Source organism: Tribolium castaneum, chromosome 2 (genome assembly GCF_031307605.1).
Source record: "Tribolium castaneum strain GA2 chromosome 2, icTriCast1.1, whole genome shotgun sequence".
Taxonomy (NCBI): Eukaryota; Metazoa; Arthropoda; class Insecta; order Coleoptera; family Tenebrionidae; genus Tribolium; species Tribolium castaneum.
In genome coordinates, this window is record NC_087395.1 from 2818530 (window position 1) to 2841158 (window position 22629).

The following is a 22629-nucleotide window of genomic DNA, read 5'->3' on the forward strand; positions in this document are numbered from 1 at the left end:
AATGATAATGAAAGATGTTTACTAATGATAATGATAATTATAACGTTAAAGGGATATTTATAATGGGTACATTACACCTCCCTCCGTAAAAGAAAATTAAGAATACGATTTATCGGTTCTTAATTTTGGTAGTGATGACGATGTATTTGGCGCAACCGGACTTATATCTACTGCTGATGAATGAGATTCTGAATGTGAGCCTGCTGAACTATCATATTTTACATTATAAGATGGAGCTGATGATGATTTTTTACATAGATTAAATATCGAGTGATTTGAGTGACGTTTCTTACAATATTTAGACAGCGAATATAATGAGAATATTATGAAAATTACGAAAATCAAAAGAAAAATATGATTAGTATAACTAGTATCCTGGAAGAAAGTTAAATCTTTATTTAATAATAATTCGTCTGTTGATTTGGCAATATCTTGTAATTTATGGCTTGCTTCTTTTAATGTGTCGATGTGAAGATTAGTAGGTGTTATAGGTAATAGATTTAAAGAAAAATTTTTTGTTTTAGTTAAATTAATGCAACAATCGTCATTTAATTTTAACTGAGGTACAACAGCATTGTGTGTACTATTACGAATTGTTTTATCGGTTAAGAAAGTTGCGGAACTTGTGTATAATTTACAATTTGAGTTAATTTTTAAAATTCCAGTATTTTCTAAGAAAAGGGTTATGTGTGACATTTGAAAGCAATTTAAGGTGATATCAGTTCTTTTGGGTAAAATATAAATCCATGTATTCGGTTTATCCAATTTATGCCAAATTTCTAAGCGAGAGGTTATAATTCTTATGTTGCAATTTATTGGGATATTGAGAGGAGATTTTAAAAGTTCGGTTTCACATATAGGTCTAGAATTTGTATAGTAGAAAGGTTCCGAAGTTACACAAATAAAAGTTGATTCATCTAAATTTTGACAATTAGTTAACTCATTTAAACCTAAATACAAATTATGGTTTTCGGAGATTGCTAGATAATTGAATGACGGTAAAATAAATTTATAATAAGAGGTTGAGTTGTCTAAAACCGGTAATGGAATTAATTTATAAAGATTAAATTGATTTCGATTTACAAGAGGTATTGATAGAACATAGCCAATTCTGTTGTCGGTGAAGAAACATTTGATTGTGAGTAATTCTAAATATTTGTGTGCATTTTCGCGGCTAACTGGTAAAGGATACGTAGATGAACTAGGTAAATGTGGAATTGTTTTACTCAATTCTTCGATCAATTGAAATGGTGTTATGACATAAGGGTGTAAAATGTTTGATCTAGAAAGTAAAATCGTGTCCATAACGGTCGTTATTTCGTTTTGTAATGTTGTAATAACTAGATTTAATAAAGAAAAGTGTTCGTCTAAATTTTGTTTTAATTCTAATGCAAGATACCTATTGTTTATTTTACGGGAATAGTTACTTATTTGTATAAGATTTTCTTCAAAAATTTTGGAGTTCTTATTCAAATCTGTGATGGTATTGTTAAAGTTCGCTATTGTCGAATTTACTACCATTATTTGTTGTTTTAAAAGTTTGCCTAAATTATATTCGTTTTTGTTTATCTGATTTATAATTCCATTATAATATTTAGCATCTGCTTCATCAAGTGTACCAAAAGCAGTTTTTAGAGCATCGCCAACGATATTTAACCAAGCGCGTTTAGTTCTCTTATTATTAATAAGATTTTTGAGATCTACTTCTGATTTATGCAAATAAGGTACTATATGTTTTAATAGTTTTAACGATGATTGACATAACGCCATTAATGAATGTTGATTACTTTGGCAAAGATGCAAAGTTTGATTATAAGCATGATCAATGAACGATAACTTATCTTCTAATGAACTTATATCGAGGTAGGATACTATTTGCCAATGTGTCTCTTGAAATTTCACATTATTTATGTGTTCAAAATATATACCAGAGAAATGGTTAATCGGTGTTACGGTGTACTGTTGTTGATCGGTGATTTGTGCGTATTCAAGTGTTGCTAATAAGCTGATAGACAGAATGAGTTGCCTGGAATAATAAAGGAAAATTAGTGATAAAAATTGATAAGTAAAAATAGTATAAAAATGCCTTAAATATAAGCAAGTTTTAATTTATTACTATGAACTTTATGTTTTTTATTTTTAATCAAAATAGTGTAATTTACTGGTGAATTAATTTCTGTAATTTCATAAGGACCTGAATAATTTGGAGAAAGTTTCCTTGACCTATTTAATTTTGATTGTTCGTTTAATAGAAATACTTTGTCACCAATTTTAAAATTTTGGTTTTGACAGTTCTTATCATAATATTTTTTAGATTGTTCTTTTGAATCTAAGATGTGCTTTCTCGCAATTTCGTGAGATTTTTGCAGTTTTAAAGTTAAGTTATCCATGTAGTCATCGTAAGTGTACTTAAATTCAGGAGATTTTGTTATGCTTGTAGGCAAATTTGCTTTAGTTCCGAAAATTAATTCAAAAGGTGTATATTTGGTTGAAGTATGAACTGTTGTGTTGTAGGAAAACATTGCAAAATCTAACCATTCATCCCAGTCTGTTTGGTTTTCTCTAATGTAGTGTTTTAAATAATCAGCTAAAGTGTGATGACTTCTTTCCAATGCACCATTAGATTGGGGATGGTATGCCGTACAGTTTATCTGTTTAATTTTGAACAGTTTTGCAATTTGTTTTAATAAATTTGAGGTAAAATCTTTTCCTTGATCAGTTACAATTGTTGAAGGTATACCGTGTTTGCAAATAAAGTCGTGAACTAATTTTTTAGCAATTGTTCCTGCTTCATGATTTGGAATTGCATAAGCTTGAGAATATTTAGAAAGATCATCCTGCAATGTCAAAATAAATTTATTACCATTTTCTGATAACGGTAGCGGTCCTACTATGTCCAAAAATATGCGTTCAAAAGGAGTTTCACTTGTTGTTGTAATCACCATTGGTTCTTTACTTTTCTTTCGAACCAATTTATTTTTTTGACATGACTCACACGTTTTTATAAAATTCTTGATATCAGATTTCATTCGTGGCCATTTATAATATTGTTTGATTCGATTATAGGTTCTATGAAAGCCCGAATGTCCAGCACAAGGATTTGAATGATATTCCGTTAAAATCTTCTTAATTTCTTCTTGAGTGTTCGGAATTACGATTTCATTTGAAAGTATGTAAATTTTAATGTTAGTTTTTCTAAAAATGTATCTTATCATTGAACGAATTTTGTGAAAATGGAGTTTATCAAAGGAAGAGTTTAATTTAGGTAAGCTTATGGATTTTACGTTATCAGCAATTAATCGGTTTTTTAATTTTTGTAAAATATTAAACAAATCTTCGTATGATATAGATTCCCAATAATGTTCTTTTGTTATCATATAGTAAATATTTTTGTTATTTGCTGAATTTATTGGTATTTTGATTACTTCGTTGACGTTTAAAGTTTCTGTTTGTAACATTTGATAGCTGTTAGTAAATTTCTCTTTTATTTGTATTTGGACTAATTCCTTACATTCGAGATCCTTTGAAATGCATAAACAGATGTTATCGGTTGAGTCGATAATATTACCATTAACTTCTTCAATATTATCATTGGTGATAAGAGTTGTTCTTATTTTTTTTAAGAAATTCGCATATGATTCATCGTCGTCCTCAGTTCGGAAATGATTGACACACAGATTATCTAGAGGAATTCGGCTGAGGGCATCTGCATTTTTATTTAATTTACCTGGTTTATAGAGAATTTCGTAATCATACTCCTCTAATGCTAGTCGCCAACGTATTAATCTAGAACCCGGATCTTTCACATTAAATAACCACGTTAATGGACGATGATCAGTTATGATTTTAAATTTTCTACCATATAGGTACGGTCGAAAATGTTTTACACTCCAAACAATAGCAAGAAGTTCTTTTTCCGTCGTTGAATAGTTTGATTCGGCCCTATTCAAAGTTCTACTAGCGTAAGCTATTGGTAAATCATTAGGAGGTTCACCTTGCGACAAAACTGACCCGATAGCAAAATTACTTGCGTCCGTTGTCAAATAAAATGTTTGTGTAAAATCTGGATACTGCAATAAAGGTTCATTGGTTAATATTGATTTTAAATTTTCAAATGCGCGTTGTTGTTCACTAGTCCAAATAAATTCTGCGTTTTTTCTTAATAATTTGGTTAACGGTTGTGTTAAAAAAGAAAAATTTGGAATAAACCTTCTGTAATATCCGATTAATCCAAGGAATGTTTTGACATGCTTTTGTGATTTTAGAATAGGATACTCTGAAATAGCTTTAACTTTATTGGGATCAGGTTTAACACCTTGATCAGTGATTTTATGTCCTAAATACATTACTTCGTGACGTAGAAATTCGCATTTGTTTGGTTGAATTTTTAAATTGTGTTCTGATAGTCTTTGAAATACCTCTCTTAATTTTTTATTATGATTTTCTAAAGTATCTGCATGAATTACTATGTCATCTAAATAAACAAAACAACGGTTATTTTGAATTCCAGATAAAACATTATTCATTAATCGTTGAAATGTCGCTGGTGCATTTTTTAATCCAAATGGCATACGATTAAATTGATAGTGACCTGTGTGAGTAGAAAAAGCAGTTTTAGGAGCATCTTCTGTAGACATTTTTATCTGATGAAAACCTGATGTTAGATCTATTGTTGAAAAATATTTTGAATGTCCTAACTGGTCCAAAATTTCAGAGATATTAGGAAGCGGATATGAGTCACCGACAGTTATATCATTGAGCTTACGATAATCGACAACTATTCGCCATTTTTTCATTCCGGAAGAGTCTGATTTTTTAGGTACAACCCATATAGGAGAATTCCATGGTGAATTAGATGGTTCGATAATATTTTCATCGAGCATTTGATTAATTTGCTTATTGACTTCTTCTTTATGAACTTCTGGAAATCGGTATGTTTTAGCGTTAATTGGTACTTTCGATGATGTAGGAATATTATGCGCGATTGTATCTGTAAATGTTAGTTTGTCACCATCGATATAAAAGATATGATTAAATTCATGACAAATTTGTAGTAAAGATTGTTTTTCTTCTGAATTTAGATGATCAGTTCGTAATAAATTTGAAATTTTTTCTAAACGTTCTGATTTGAAATTATTATCAGAGGTACTCGTACGTAATGAGGAAATATTCGCACTATTTTCACTATAATCGATTGGATCTAATGTGACTTCGATATTTTTAATATTAACGATTTTTTCGGTAGTGTTTAAAATTGAGGTTATTATGTTGCTATCTTTGTCAACCTTTACAAAACTTGGACAGAGATAAACGCCTTCAAGTATATCAATATTTGGACAAATGCCTTCTTTTATTTCTCCGTTTATGGCTTTAATTTTTACAATTGTTTCTGTTCTAGGAGCTAGTTGAAATTTTACATTTGAATCAGTTTGATTGTTTTTTATTTTATTTGAAGAAAATTTTTCATTGTAAGCAGGAATGTTCTGACTTAATGGAGGATTAGAATTAGATTGTGAAAATTTTGATTTGTAATCGCGTTGAATTTGCGCACGTATGGGATATTCTAAATGGAATATATCTAGATGTTTATCATTTATAAATAGTTTATCATTTTGATAATCAATTAGGCAGTTGAACGATTTTAAAAAGTCGTTACCTAAAAGACCGTCGAAAGGAATCGGAAAATTATCGGGAACTGCATGAAAAATATGTGTAAATTTCTGATTGCCGATATAGAAATCTAAATAAGTATAGCACAATGTTTTCGTATGCTGAGTCACGTTTATATCAATACCCTTCAGAGTGATAAGATTGTCTTCATAACAATGAGTTTGACCTTTAAGATGAGAAATTTTTACAAGCGAAATGTCAGCACCGGTATCTAAAAGGAATTTACCTGGATGATTTTTTAATTGAGCAATATTTAATGGAATATAACTTGTTACAGCAGCAATGTTTAATGTTGCAATTCGGCGGAAATTTGGTGGGCAGTCCTCGAGTTCTCCGCCAACGTCGAAGAGCCCGGGCAGTTTAAATTACTGCCGTTTGAATTTTGTAGGGACTGTGATGAAGATCTAATGCGGGAATTATTATTTTGTTCCTTTCGCGACTGGTTATATTGTAATTTACGACACTCGTTAATTAAATGACCATTGTTCTTGCAGTAATTACAGAATTTTCTTTGAAAATCATTGTTAGATCTTGGCTGGATTTTAGAGGAAGAATTATTATTATGGAAATTGTTACGATTAAATTTTGAGGAATTACTGGTACTTGGAGAATTGATATGTGTGTGATTCTGAATTCGGTGAACATTATTAAAATTTTTGTTCTGGTTGTGTTGTTGATTTTTGTTCCGACAATTAAATGAATTATGACCCGATTTGTTACAATAATTACAAAATCTACTTGACGAATTATTATTTACGTTTTGATATTTATGAATTTCGTATTTGGATTTAAGTTCCTGTTCCTCGTTAATCGCGATCGAGATTGCTTTTTCTAATGTATCCGGTTTTTGAGCTTTAACTAAAATTGACAAATCTTTATTTAATCCCGTGATAAAAACGTTCAAAGCTTCATTTTGCAGTAAATCAATGTTTCCGTTGCGTACTTCTTCAGTTAAATTGTCACTTAACGAATTTATTAATTTTACGTAGCATGTTTCTACACGATTTGAAAAAGAAACGACACTTTCATTGTGATTTTGCCGACAGGAATTTAACTCCAATTGCCATTGACCAACTGTACGTTTATCTGAATACAAATCTAGTAAATGTTTCTTTAATTGTTTCCAATTTGCAAATTCTCTATTACGTGTTAAAGTTCTCGCGTTATGCGTTAATTTGGTTTTAATAATTGAAAGTAAAAGTGGTTGATTTGCAACTCCAACAAGATTATGAGCTTGATCACAATTATCTATAAATTCGAACAACATTGATTTGGTTCCATCAAACTTAATTAACATTTTTTCTGCTAACTCTAGTGAAATCGACATGTTGGTGAGATTTAAGTTAGGGTTAATTAAATTACTAGATGATTGAATACTTAAATTATTGAGGCTACTTTGATCCGAATTGGGCGTAACGGAATCAATCGTGTTAGTTTCTTCTGAACCGATTGAATGTGGATTAGACGCGGTAGCTCCTTCTAAATTCGTCGTAGCTTCCTTTTTGTGTTTTGACATAGATCTCGTTGTTGGCATCAAACAAATAAATTCACTTACACAAGGGAAGATAACTGCTGGAATCCCATTATGTTACACTGGACCACACGATTTTCGAAAACCTTCACGTCTGGGGTTGAATATCGCCGTTTGTCACCTATGGTAGCGACGATGCAGCAGGTAGCACGAATACACGAACCTTGAAGACCTGGATGTTGCACCACTGGATGATGGACGATAGCCCAAATCGAAGTTTCCCAAACTTGCTGATTGAAATTTCAAATTGAATTTGAAATAAATTTTCCAACCGCACTATTACGATCCCACTTCTGACACCAATTTTGTGATGGTCCGGTGATGGGAAAGAGAAACTCCAGCTCTTTACTTCTAACTACTACTATAATTTATTAAAATTTGGAATTTGGAATTGACATTAGGTCGTACAGTAACAACTAACTTATTCTGACTGCTCTCTAACATAAAAATGATTTCTTATATATAGAGGGATGAAAGGCGATAAGCGGAAGAATGTACAAATAAAAGTGAACTCGAGATAGTAAAGTAATTAGGTACAAAGTTGAACATGCCGGATGTAGATGATACAAATTAAATTTAAGACGTTTGCTAATGATAATGAAAGATGTTTACTAATGATAATGATAATTATAACGTTAAAGGGATATTTATAATGGGTACATTACAATTGTTTGGGTACTTATCACAACTTATTACAAAACTATAAATACAAATTAAGAGATAAGAAAAGTTCGAATCAAAACATATAAATACAGTTTATTTCTGGCAGTCAGAGTAGTAACCGATTTATTAACCATCCAAGATGATTTTTGTTTATTTGTGTTGTTTCCTTCTGTTTTTGTACTATCTCTACCGAAAAAATTACAAATATTGGGAATCAAAGGGAGTTCTGACTGAAAAACCCTTTTTTATTTTTGGAAGTTTCTACGATGTGGCCCTTCGAAGAAAACACTTGTTTCACAAAGTTCGAGAAATCTACGACAAGTTTTCAACCCCTTACGTTGGCATCTACATCTTCAACCAACCGACTCTAGTGATCCGAAGTCCCGAATTATTGAAAAAAGTGTTAGTGAAAGATTTCGACAAATTTATAAACCGCAAAGTGGCAGCCAACGAATCGGTCGATCCAGTGTTCTTCCACACACTTTTCAGTGCAAAGAACGACAACTGGCGCAATCTCCGTGCAAAAATTTCCCCAGTTTTCACTTCAGGAAAAATCAAACTGATGTTCCCTTTGATGAAAGAATGCGGAACTGATTTGCTCAACTATTTCAAGAAGCGGAGTGGTGGAGTTATAGAAGCTAGAAATGTGACGAAGAAATATGCCGTAGACATAATATCATCATGTGCTTTTGGCATAAATTCTTATTGTTTGAAAGACGACAACTCTGAAATTATGCAAATTGCAACACAACTCGTTGATTTCAAGTCGTTTATTAGAAGCATCTCAATCTTCTGTTTCTTTTTCATGCCAAAACTAGTCGATATATTTAGACTAACTTTTGCGGACAAGAAAGCTTCCGAATATTTGATGAATGTTTTCAAAACTACTATAAACGAACGTCGGAAAAAAACAATTGTTCGCAACGACCTGATTGATATGCTGCACAATTTAAAGGAAAATAGTAGCAGTTCAGATTTCACCTTTGGTAAGTTATGATTATTTTAATAATATTTACTGTAATTTTGGTTCCCAGATCCTTTATTTGAAAAAAAAAAACACAATTTTACGTTAATGGACTAAAAAATTCCATTTTGTAGTGTTGTAAAAATTGTCAAAAATAGCTGATGATGGCATGTTTTATGCCGAAACGTCCATTCATATAAATTTGTGTAGTTTTAAATAAAGATCTGGGAGCCAAAGTTACAATAAATAACAACAAATCTAAAGAAGCTAAATTAAACTTAGTTACCAAATATTTTAATAATAATAATAAAAATAAAAATAATAATAATAATAATAATAATAATAATAATCAAACTTTATTGTAAGTAAAAAAAAATATTTACGAAGGTGTATCGTTAGCAGCCGAAACATAACATAATATTTAACTATCATTAATTAATAGATAAAGTTTTTTAGCACAAACAATTTTTTTGGCTTACTTTTTTATATTAGAGTGTGCTTTATTCTACTTAAGTTACTACATAAGGTAGCACCTTAACCTCAATGTTAGATAAAAAAAGTGATACACACTGCAAATAAAAAAATAAAATAAATATGTTTAAAAATACTACAAAAAAGTAACAAAAAAATAACAAAAAAAATCGCATCCGGTAGGAAATAGTATTAATATTATTTATATATAATATATAATATATAATATATAATATATAATATATAATATATAATATATAATATATAATATATAATATATAATATATAATATATAATATATTATATATAATATATGATATATTTATTTATAATATTAATTAATATTTGTTTTACTTTCTTATAGGTCTGATTCATAACTCTTTAGTCTGTACTTTTTATTAGTTTTTTTTTCTATCATCACTTCTTTATTTTCATTCACAATGTTTATGCATCTAAAAGTCTAGCTGGCTGGGGATAACAAGAACTCTTCCAAATAGCGATTTTTTTTAATATTTTGTTTATACATTACGTGATTACGTGTGTATGCAAAATTTCAGCTTGTTTGGATAACAGGAACAATTTCAAATTTAACTCGCGTAATATGGCAGACAACAAAGCAAGTTAAAATAAATGACTTGCTGATGTATAATGAATTATTAGATTAACTTTTTTACGATTAATAAAACTTATTTAATGGTAGATTAATAATTGGAAGCTTACATTGCCATTCAATTTATTAATTCAACATGAAATGTCGGAAAACGAAAATATTTATTAATTGTATCATGATTTCCTGTCAATAAAATTTTATTTTACAAAAAAATCTCAAATAAAATTTAAGCTGTTTCATTTAAAAAACATAACTTTAATGTTTTTTAATATTGGGACACTCTGTATATATACGCAATATTTTTAAAAATTGAAGCTGAAACACAGCTTATAATTTAAAAAAATAAGGAAATTATGAGAGCTTGTATTTTTAATCAAAAGTATATAAAAATATTAAACTATATCCATTTGTATATTTTTTGATCAGCAAAAAATAAACTATTCAAAAATGTTCTAGCCAACTATAATCATTTTAAAAACAACTTTATGTTATAAAAAAAGAACAAACAAAGTCAGTTTTTACTATTTTTGGTTTAGCGAGATTTTTGAGAAAAGTTAAAGTATAAGTATTACTTCAAAAGTTCTTAAATGCCAGCAGTTGGCACAAATAACACTATTTTTACTCAATTTCTAGATTTTCAGATTATTTTTTACAAAATTATCCAAATGACCTGACCTGACCTTACCCGACCCACATTTTGTTGATTTTTATTTTAACAATATTTCCTTAATGTATTAATTAAAACGCTAAAAACTGGGACTGACAATCAATAAATTAGTGCATATTAAAATAAACTAAAGCTAACTAGTTTTGACAGAATTCGGTATTTACGCACATTTAGTTGAAAAAAAAAACAAAAAAAATCTTTCAAATTTAATTTTACAAAATAATGTTTTTTAGTTGAGAATCGTCCTTCTTTCTTCTTTATTTTTTTAATTATTAATACGTTTAAAACAACTTTTAGGCTAAAAAAGTCAACAATAATAATATTAAGAATTTTCATCCAGATTTGCAGATTTTTTCATTTTTGCTAAAAATTTTTAAAAGTTAAAAAAAAATTATTTTTTATTTTAATTAAATTTTTGACTTTTTAGGTAGAGTTTTTCATTAAAGTTTTACCTAAAATATGACAGAAAAGCCTAAATTAATTTTGAACCTGTTTCCATGAATTTAGGACATTTTACAACGGAAATTTTGCTAAATTGAAAAAATTTGTCAAGGCAAAGTATAAGCTGTTTCAAGTGGATAAATGTCAAAGTCGCATTTTTTAAATAAAGTTGATAAAAATGTAAAATAGTTAATATTGATTAGATCTCTGATCGAAACTATAAATTACATTAACTATTAATTTTTTGAAGTGCATGAATAATTTATAACTTAAGTTTAGAGAAAATGCGAAATTGGTATTTTTATAGTTTTGAAACAGGAAATAGACATATGTGCTTTTTCTGATAATTCTAAAGTATTTTCTGCCTTTATAGTAAATTTAGATGTAGAAAAAGTGGGAAACTTACAAATAAAATAGAAATAGAGCCGGTTTATAGAAAGCTTCATTAAATTTTAATTCGTTGTTAAAAGTTAACAACGCGAATAGACCAATCAAATTGCTTCAATTTGGTCACGTGATCAGTTAATCACCGATTTAATTGCGGATTAAATTAATGAGGGTTCTCTAAACCTGCCTATAGTGTTTAAAACAAGTAGAAAATAAAAATTAACCCAAATTTGACTTGTTTTGGTACTTTACAATTGTTAAAATGTAGGTATTATTTATTTTCTCATGAAAATAATGTTAAAAAAAACAAAAATCACAAACTTTATTTCAAAATAGGTTGTTTGCTCTTGTTTTCACGAATTTATAGCGTTTTTGCACGAAAAGTTATATTTATATATTTGAAATTTGAATATCAAAGAAAAAAACAAAAAAATTGCTAAATTAAATCTGAAATGCTTCTTGCATTACTCGTAGATTTAAGGTGTTTTTCAGTAAAAAACTCACTGCATTCAAACGGTTTTATCCAAATAAAATAGAAAATAACAAATTAATTTTGAAATGTGCTACTTTATGGGCAAAAGATGTTCATTTTTAAGCAAGAAATTTGCTAAATTTGAGGCATTAGAATGTGGTTAATTTGGGTGTAAAATGTTGACTCTTCTGTAAAACTGTGTTTTTCAAACAGATCCAAAAATAAATTCCAAAAGACAGTAAATTCGTTAAGTAATTTACTAAAATCAAAAATTTTGCAAAATTCAGAACAATCATTAAATTAGGTTTAACATAAATATATGTTTTGGGCATTTTGTGAATTAATTACACTTCTATTATTGGCAAAACTAGATAACTCAAAAAAAGGGAAAATAATGTCAGTTTGACTATATAGGAACAATATGGGAACTCTAGACTTGACCTGTTTTAAAATTTGTCGGCAGCTTAGCGAAATATTGCAAAAAAATAATTTATTATCTTAGAAAGACGCTGTTTCGACTCAGTTTGTTCATTCTTTAGCTTATTTTTGACGAATTTATCTAATTTTTTTAAAATACTAAAAATAATGGCCAGGTTTGGTAAATTCCTAAAACTTAAATATTCGAAAAGGTTAAAAGTACCGACATAATTCGCACTATCAAAGTATATTCCTAATTTTTTTGCAAAATATGTCCAAGTAAGTATTTCAACTAACAGGTTAGTTGACTGTCGATCTATGTAGTTTACACAAAAACTAGTTAGTTTGTAAACTTGTCAAACTTACACATTAACCGTGTCACATCGAGAAGATTTGTGGCTGGGATTTTAGGGGTATCATTCTTTTTGATCGTGACTGTACTTTGTGCATTCTTTTTTTTGCTTTAATTGCACGATTAATATAATTCCTAATTTCAGTTTTCATTTGGTAGTATCATTGATTTTTTCAGACGATGTGAAAATGGCAGCACAAGCTTTGTCTTTCTTTTCTGCTGGAAATGACACGACCTCCATAACAATTACTTTCGCTCTCTACGAACTGGCCTTAAATACTGATATTCAGAACCGACTACGTGAAGAAATTAGGAAACGTTACGAAGCTCATGGTGACTTTACTTACGAAGCTATTCAAGAAATGAAGTACTTGGAAATGGTCCTATGTGGTTGGTACGCAAACTTTATAACTATAAACTTGATTAGATTATTATTTTAGAAACTCTGAGGAAATATCCTTTGACGATTTTCTTAAATCGTGAAGCTGTCTCCAATTACACGCTTGAAGAGTCTGGACTCACAATAGACAAAGGGACCTCTATCATGATTCCTGTTGCGGGATTACATTTCGACGAAGAGTATTTTCCAAATCCTGAGAAATTCGACCCGGAGCGTTTCAGTGACGAAAATAAAAGTAAAATAGTTCCATACACCTATATGCCGTTTGGAGATGGTCCAAGAATATGTATTGGTATGACTTTCATGTCTTTATACAAGAGTATAACTAATGTTGACGTTTTAGGGCAAAGATTTGCCATGTTAGTGAGCAAAGTTGCTTTGGCTTACATTCTTAAAGATTTTGCCGTCGAAAAAACAGATTCTACTACCGTTCCAATGCAGTTGGACCCGGGGGCTATATTTTTAATGAATAAAAATGGAGTAAATTTAAGAGTAGTTGAAGTGAAATAATGTATAAATATAAAAAAGAGATTTAAAAATTAAACAATTTTTTTGAGTCCTTAATTCAATCTTGTTCCAAAAAAAAATTTTTTTTTAACTAGTTGCTTCTAATTTTATGTTGTTGCATTTTTATACTTCTCCAAAAATAATCCAATGTGTTTTAAAAAAATTTTATCATGAACAATTTTTCTACATTGAACATTCTATTTAAATTAGAGCTAATTCTCCAATTGAAGAATACAATACACAGAACTTTTTCGTAGTAATCTAGGTACACTGTTTCTATCGGAGATGATTTTTTTTTTGCTTATAACTTATAACTTAAGATTTTAAAATCTATAAAATATACGCATAAGTTATTCTTTCATAAGACAAAATTCAGCGTGGGATATTTAACTGGAATAAAATTCATAACTTTGATTTTGGCGATTTTGGTGAAAATTCCAGAAACAGGTAATTTTTTTCCTTGCCCACTATTTGGTGCATATGTTTTTTTTCTGCTGTCAGAAATGTACAGTCACCTCTAACTTTTTTTTTCAAATGAAAGCTTACTTTGCAAGTAATATAAGGCACTATTTGTTTTTTCAATTCTTTTCAAAGCTTACGTAATAAAAAAATAAAAACAAATTTTCTAAGTTGAACATTATTTAATGCAACAAACCTTTAAAATTAGCACCGTTCCTCTTTTGGGCAATAACATAACGACAGTTGTATGAAGTTCTAACATTTTGCAACATTTCTAGTGTGATTTGCCTAATTTCGACTAAAAATTGGTTTTAATTTTTTTATCGCGTAGGCTTTGAAAATATTCAGAAAACAAATAGTGCGTTGTATTCCTTGCAAAATACCCTTTCACCTGAGGTGACACTTGACATACCGTTACATTTGAAAAAAAAGTCAGAGGTGGCTGTGCATTAAGTTTTTTTATCACTTGGGTGTTGACAATATTTAAAAAAAATAGTGCGTTGTACTGCTTTTGAAATGCTTTTTCACATGAGGTGTCACACGATATACCGTTACAATTGAAAAAAAAATTGGAGGTGGCTGTGCAGTTTTGACAGCAGATAACCAAAAACTATATCCACCAAATGATTGTTTAGAAAAAACAAAAATCGACACGTTTCTGGAAATTTCACAAAAGTGGCCGATATCCAAGTTATGAATTATATTCCAGTTAAAAATCCCACACTGTATGTCATTTACTTTTTGGTAGTTTTTTTTAAATAATGTGTATCATTTTTATCCAACATTGGTGTTAAAGTGCTACTTGATATTGTATTTGAGTAAACCAAAGCACACTCTACAACATCTGCTACAGCAGAAAAATATTCTATTTTGACTTCTTGACATTTTATATTTATTCATTCTTCTTTTTTGTCTATGTCTATGGAAGATTTCCTTTCTTTGCTTCAAAAAAGATAAATCATTTCATCAATCAAATTGACACAATATCGCAAAAAAAATCTTGAAAGTGTTATTTATTATGACTTTATAATTTGATATCTTTTTGTTGATGGTCATGGTGAAAAATGGTTATTCACTACTATATTCTATAGATAGTATAGGAGAAAAGGAAGATTTCATCTTTATGATGCAACAGTTAATTATGACTGTGTTAATAAATTCTGTAAAAATACTAGTCATGGTGAAAAATGCTTAATCATTGTTATTTTTGCCTTGTCATGATTATTATTATTACTGATAATAATGATAACATAGAATGATACGGTCGTTCACCTGAGAATGAATATTTTATTATTCTAAGTTGTTCAGTGATAAATTAAATTTTATTTTTGGCAAAAAACAGGCCGAGGACACGCCACAACATAAAATACTAGTGCAAATCCTACTGACTGTGCCAATTAATTAATTATTGAAATTATTTAACATTTCTTTTTGAAACGTAAAAAAAATCACATAAATTTTTCACCGTGGCTTAAACTGTTGAATATTTAAACAATAATTACATAGCAACATCCATATCCACAACGAAAGTACGCAAGTCTAGCAGCTTTTATAAAATGTGTGATTCCATAACTCCATCATTTTTCTTTTATCAAAGTGTGCAACTGAATCATTTTTTTTAATAACCTATTACCTTATGACTGCTAACATTGTCAGTCCTGAATTATTACAATATCCTCAAGGTATGTTACAGGGTGCTCAAAAACTGGCGCACCAACACAGTGGTATGTTGTTGAAAAGCATGTGTAGATCACGGGAAAAATCTAGAAAAAATTCTTAAATTTACATTTTAAATAATCTGGAGTTACAAATTTATTTTGTTAACTTCTTCAATTGTTTTTAAATTCACAATCAGACTTGGCAGTTTTTTGAATTTAAAAAAATTTAAATTTATAAAAAAATTACAATTTGTAGATGTGTCAACATCGGGAATTATTTCCTAGGAAACCGTTTCAAAAATATGTTATTGTTATTGTTGATCAAATTCTATTACGATCACGACTTTTAGACAACGTTGCCACATATCATTTATCGAAAATCCGTTATTTATCAATAACTTTAATACAAAGATTTTTTTTACTATTTTTACCTAAATATGTAACCAGTTCTCTACCACACATCATTGAGTTGGTGTGCCGGTTTTTGAGCACCCCGTATAACTTTATTAATTTTTAACGAAATATTTAAAAAAGTAATTGAAACCTAATAATTTCTTGGCTTCCAAGAATTAAAATCTATTAAAAAAACGAGCAAATAATGACGTACGCTTGTATTTATTATTAAAATAGTGATTGCCACGCAAGTGTATCTAATCCCGTAAAACTCATTTTATGACATCATGACAGCAATTTAAAATTACTATTTACAAACATTTTTTAAATTACTTGAGTACGAGGTTAATGATAATATTCATTAACCAACTCCATGAAAATGAATTTTAAATAACTTGTGTAGCGTAAAAAAAACAACTTCTTTAGTTTGTTATATTTACCACTTAAAACGTGTTTTTTATATTTAATTCAAATTGTGAAACAAGAAATTTAAAATATCAGACATGACCAATTTCAGGAGAAATACATTTATGGAAACTTGAATAATTTGCTAAAATAATTTTATCCACAACCTGTCTATTATTCGGTCATAGTACCACTACCCAAGTAAATTTACCCAGGTTGTTGGTATACTTATAGTTTTTGGCATATGTCAGTTATTTTATCAGTTTATACGATAAAATACTACGATGTCATTCTTTTTTAGACGCTTGTTACTTAACACAGAAACCACAGCAAAATAGAAACTTATAAGCCATAAAATCAACAGAATCAAGTCCAGAATATGGTCCCTCGAGCCGGATTACCCCAAACTCTTGCGCCAGCAAATAATTTTAACTTGTGCATAAGTTATTGTCTTAACAAAGTTTGAAAGTGAATTAATTTATAGGAAAACTTTCATCAACTGTTTACGTCTATTATCAACTATTTTTAAGTAATGACAAATAACCGGTTTTCTTCTTAAAAACGAACAATCAAAAGAAAAATAGAAACTTGTAAGCAATGAAAACAAGTGAACAGAATCATGCCCAGAATATGGTCCCTCGAGTCGGATTACCTCGAACGCTTGTGCTAGCAAATAATTTTAATTTGAGCATATAAGTTATTTATACCGTCCCTAAATTATATGTAAATTACTTTTAGAGACACGTTTTATCGTATTATTCTTTAGTTTAATGTTCTTCAAACTTTTATTAGAAATAATTGTAACTGTTTAGCGTGTCGGGTTTAAATTTGTGTTAGTAAGTTGTTTGAGTTTACGAAACCATTTTCGTATGTTTTGTTATCTTGCCTCGTCCATTTAAATTAGTTACAACCTTCAACCTTTTAGATGATGTTTTATAGTTAGTTTGATTCTGGTGTTAATTTCAATTGAATGATTGTCAGTTAAAAATAAACAGCATTTACCTCAAGAACTCCCAAGAAAACAAAAGTCATTTAATTTTAATTCTATAAATTTTTAACCTGTTTTTAACGAAATTTGCCAAATAAAATCTGTTGATAACGATCAAAGAACGGATGCAATGGCCGTATTTTCTCAACAAAATTTTTAAAATAATTACAAATAACCAGTTTTCTTATTAATTCTGTAAAAAAAACAACAGCAAAATAGAAACTTATAAGCAATAAAACCAACTGAACAGAATCGCGTTTAGAATCTGGTCCTTCGAGCCGGATTATATCTCAAACGCTTGTATTTGTTGCAAATAGTTTTAATTTGTTATTTCTATCGTTGGGTCGCCGCAAGTATTGATTAGTAAAACCAAAAGCTACAAGCAGTACTTATTTTAAAAATTTAATTAATGTTATTTTCCCTCATTATTTTATTGGAATGTAATTTGAACAATTATACTTCCATTATCCTTAACTTAGTAATTTGCAAAAATATTTTTCAAAAAAATTATTGAACGTCCTGGAACACTCGAAAAAAAAGGAAATAACACTATTGCGGTGAATTTCTGGCTTGTTGCTACTGAAATTTTGCGGAACAATTTTTTATAACAGAAAATGAATTCTGTTGTTTAGTTGGTTTTAATGCTTTTAATTCTCTATTTTTATATTGTTTGTTAGGTTGTTTTCTTCTCAGGGTTTACAACTTTTTCTGGAATCTTCATTGCTGTCAACTGTCAAATTTCATGACTAGTATAATTTTTCGTCAATGAGGTTCAAAACACGGCCATGAAAATGCTTTATTTTCTTAACAAGATTTGAAAGTGGATTGATTTGTAGGGAAACTTTTATCAACATGTCTTACATATCTATCTTTTACTATTTTTTAAATAATTACAAATAACAAGTTTTCTTCTTAAAAACAAACAAACAAAAGAAAAATAGAAACTTGTAAGCAATGAAAACAAATGAACAAAACCAAGTCCAGAATCTGGTCCCTCGAGCCGGATTACGTCGAACACTTGTGTTAGTACATACTTTTAATTTGTGCATAAGATATATTACCGTTTCTAAATAATGTTTGTATTACTTTTTGGAGATTATTATTCCTTAGTTTAATGTTCCTCAAACTTTTATTTAAAATAATTGTATTCTCACAAGAGAAACAAATAAAACTTTAGTATGTACGGCTTTAAACTGAGTTACCGAGCTTTTCGTATGGTTTTCAACTCGCTTCGTTCGTTCACATTTCAGATGATGTTTTGAGGTTACTCCGATTCTGGTGTTGTGACATTTTCCAATACAAACTAATGAAGTTTGTAATATTTGTGATGTTGGTGGCCAACACAGTGCTTATGGTACTTCAAGGATATCATTTTCTCATCAATTTCAACAGCCTTTACTTCATATCGTATTCGCCTTACTGGTTTGGATCATTTTTTGTAATAATTCAAAACACTTATTATTATAAAATACTATTGATAATTTGTAGATCATTCTTTCACTTACATCATGTTTAACTTTACCCACCATTGGACCTGAAGCGCTCCAGTCAATGGACCTGTGGAAAATACAACCAATGAAGCGAATCAAATTTCAAACAGAGTTGATCAGAGCTTACACCACTATTAACACAGTCATTTCATTAATTGCTGGTCTTGCTCACACTTTTCCATCAAAAAATGCAGAAAAAATATGTTATGTGTACAGAATTATTGGGATTTATGTACCAAAGTGGAAAACTGAGCTTTGCTGGATGTATAAAGCGAGCTATATTGTTATGGCACTTGCACTACCAGCAACCTGCAACCAATTAGTGTATGGGGCATCTCATATAAGATTTCAAATCTATATGCTTTTAGACTCGATTAAGAGCAACTTAGTCAAGGAATTTGGCGATGATTTGAAATTATCAAACGACAAGGACTTTCAAGAAGAAATCACAAAAAAGATTATTTTTAGTGATAATCGTTTTTCGATGATACACAAGTACCTAATGAATAATTGACACGATGCAAGAATTGTAATAATGTTCCAGGTCAATTCAAACGGTTAATCGGAGAACAAGTGTTTACATATTGTTGTATGCCATTATGGGAGGAGTACTTGGTATAAGTATCCTCATGTTTTATTTTAAGGTTATTTAAGATATTACAGATAAATTTTTAAAACAGTTATATGATTCCAGTTTTCTGGTACTCTACTAATAAGTGACTACCTTCATGCTGGTACTTTGGCAATAGCAGCAGTTAGTACATTTATGGCAACAATAACATCTGGCCAAACGCTTGAGAATCTTGTATGTCAAAAACTAGTACTAGAGTGACAATAATTGCTTGTACTGTAGACAGAAGAACTTTTAGTTACGTGGTCTTCGATCCCTTGGTATCTCTTAAACAAACGGAATAAACAAATTTATCTCATGGTTATGGTACATTTTGTCAAATCATTGAGTTTTCAATTTACCGAAAATATGGCAATAAATTATAATCTAGGGGCAGCTGTAAGCACTAATCACTACTTGGTTTCAAGTCGTATTAACGTACATTATTGTAGATTGGAAAAATGATATATTCGATGCTATCACTTCTTACACAGATGAGTCACAAGGATACAGATACGCTATACAGACAATGAAGCAATTGGTTTTAAAACACTAATTTCTAGCAACTATTGCAAATCTTGTGACCAAACAAATTGTTTTTACTTTTGTGTATGTTTGTCTTTTTTATACCTACAGCTAGGTGTAAATCACGTAAAGCTTTGTACACCCAGAAATCATCAAGTAATAAAGAACTAATGAAACAGTTGTGTTTTTATTCCATAAAACATTTATTTGTCTTATTTTTGCTTGGAGTAAAACACGTTCAACTAAAGTTAATATAAATCAAGATTTTTTGGGACCATTAAAACAGATACTTTCTTTTTGATGTTTTTTTTTTCGAGATTTCGCTAAAAGAGACCAAAGAAAACATCATGTTAAAGTAAAAAACTCATAGAATTGGTACGAAATTGATGTATCTTATCATTTTTAGGATAAAGACGAAAATTTTACAAGAACTTGTCAACGCACATCTAAATCACGAAATAAGATGAAAGTGATGTTAGTTCCTCTCGAAATTGTTAAATTAAGCTTAAAATTGTAAGTTCAGAGATAAAAGTAAAACAAACAGAATAGTCATCAAATCAAATAAAAAATATTTAATTTTGTCTTTTTTAGATCGAAATAAACTGTAATTTTTGATTTTTTTCAAGAATTTAAACTGTTTTTTTTTCTCAAAAAATTTCGCTAAATTGGGCAATCACGAAATTTAATCGAAACTGATATCAGCTTTCAGTCAAATTAGGACAAATTTTAGAATCGTCGGATAACTTTATCCTGGGGCTAAATTTTGAAAAATACATTGTTGTAACAATTGTAACCATGGTAAGTTAACTAAAAATAACTTATTAGGGATTTATCTAACGATTGTAAAATCCACCCTTAGTGCATTTTTGAAACTGAATCTCAAAAATGGATCTTATCAAAACAAGCCTCAAAATCACAAAAATAAAATGAAACAATGTTATTTTGCCTGCTTTACTCTATTTTGAAAATTTTTGAACTAAATTTCGTTAAGTATAAGCTAAAAAATGACAAAATTTTGTCGCAAAAGGAGTTTTCAATTTACTTTTTTCAATTCTTAACACATTTTAAGTTTTTATGTAACCGAATTGAAAAGTCACTAAATTTGGCACCAACTAAAAAATAACATTATCTAATGTTTTTGTTTTATTACCACGTTTTTAATAAAGAAACGTAATTATTTTGCGAAAATAAACCGTAAAATTACCGAAAAATTTATTTAATCTTCAATTTTGTTTATTAATTCGAATGATATAAATATTAAAAAATAAATTGATCTTGCATTCCGTTTAGGAAATTTAGGAATATTACATTTTCACTTTTAACTGCAAACTCAACTTTTTTATGGAAATATGGGTCATTTATCGGGTGTCAAAAGTCGCGGACAAAAAAACTTTAACGCCGAGAAACTAAATACACAAAAATTAAAAAATATTGCGACTAAAAATCTAAGCGTCTGAAAAACAGAAAAACTGAAAAAAAAATACAAAACTGGAAGACTAAAACACTAATAATAAAAACTAAGTAATGTTTTTTTTACAAACAAACTATACAGGTGGTCCACGAGTAATAATGAGCCTGAAAAATCCTCTGAACGGTCAACGAAATTTCATATTTTTAGCTTGGAAGGTTTATCCTGTGCATTTCTGTAAATCAATCACGGAACTCTTCTAGGCTGGTAGATACTACTCGCTGCTTTGCACGCATGTCCACATCTATTTTGAAAAGCGGGAAAGTTCAACAAAACTTAGTAAGAAAAAGTAGGAACACAATTTTATTGTGAACTTTCAAACCGTGACCCAATATGGACCCGAGTTTTGCTTATTATTATAATTGCGAACAAAGTTTCATGTTCCATTTAACCCGTTTGTGGATGTAATTTCTAAAAATCCTGAAACATATGTTTCTTTATTTTTAACAGAAAGCCAAAATACCAATTATCATGATTATAACTTAAAAAATGACGGATTTTTATATTTAACCCCTTTTGAGGGTGGAATTTTTAAAAATTACAAAACACGCGTTTCTCCATTTTTCGCCGAAACCTCAAATACCACTTTTCATGAACATAAGTCCAAAAATGACAAATTTTAATACAGGCTGCTCAAAAACTGGCGCACCAACTCAGTGGTACGTTATTGAGAAGCAAGTGCAGATTACGGGAAAAATGTTGAAAAAATTCTTAAAGTCATATTTTAAAAAATCTGGAGCTACAAACTTATTGTGTTAACTTCTTTAGTTTTCATTATTTTTCTATGTTTTTATGTTTCATACCAGGTAATCGTTCGTAACAAAACGATCAATAATTATTTTTAAATTTAATATCAGATTTTAGCAGTTTTTTTAATTTAAAAAAATTAAAATTTATCCAAAAATCACAATGTGTAGATGTGCCAACACTGGGAATTATTTCTTAGGAAACCGTTTCAAAAATAATTTATTATGCTCAAATTCTATTGCGATCATGACTGCCAGACAACGTTGCCACATATCATTTATCTAAAATCCGTTATTTATCAATAACTTTAATACAAATATTTTTTTTACTATTT

At 29.3% G+C, this 22629-nt stretch overlaps 2 protein-coding genes and 1 long non-coding RNA gene across 3 annotated transcripts; 2 read left to right on the forward strand and 1 right to left on the reverse strand.

The window, feature by feature from the left end:
• Nucleotides 1-1061: 1061 nt before the first annotated feature.
• Nucleotides 1062-7869, reverse strand: LOC135265518 (uncharacterized). Its single transcript, XR_010333255.1, has 2 exons — nt 7226-7869; nt 1062-2026 (listed from the first exon to the last, which is right to left on the reverse strand). It is a non-coding gene; the product is annotated as an uncharacterized LOC135265518 (long non-coding RNA).
• An 88-nt stretch (nt 7870-7957) lies between these two features.
• Nucleotides 7958-13601, forward strand: LOC135265517 (cytochrome P450 6k1-like). Its single transcript, XM_064355234.1, has 4 exons — nt 7958-8850; nt 12823-13035; nt 13086-13337; nt 13389-13601. The coding sequence occupies exons 1-4, from the start codon at nt 8004-8006 to the stop codon at nt 13553-13555; spliced, it is 1479 nt and encodes a 492-aa protein (XP_064211304.1). The 5' UTR covers nt 7958-8003; the 3' UTR covers nt 13556-13601.
• Nucleotides 13602-15612: 2011 nt separating this feature from the next.
• Nucleotides 15613-20256, forward strand: LOC103312175 (uncharacterized). The gene is made up of 7 exons (XM_008192153.3): nt 15613-15693; nt 18706-18893; nt 18944-19440; nt 19490-19589; nt 19640-19750; nt 19799-19954; nt 20008-20256. Exons 1-7 carry the CDS (start codon nt 15648-15650, stop codon nt 20086-20088), a joined length of 1179 nt encoding a protein of 392 aa, XP_008190375.2. The 5' UTR covers nt 15613-15647; the 3' UTR covers nt 20089-20256.
• Nucleotides 20257-22629: the final 2373 nt, after the last annotated feature.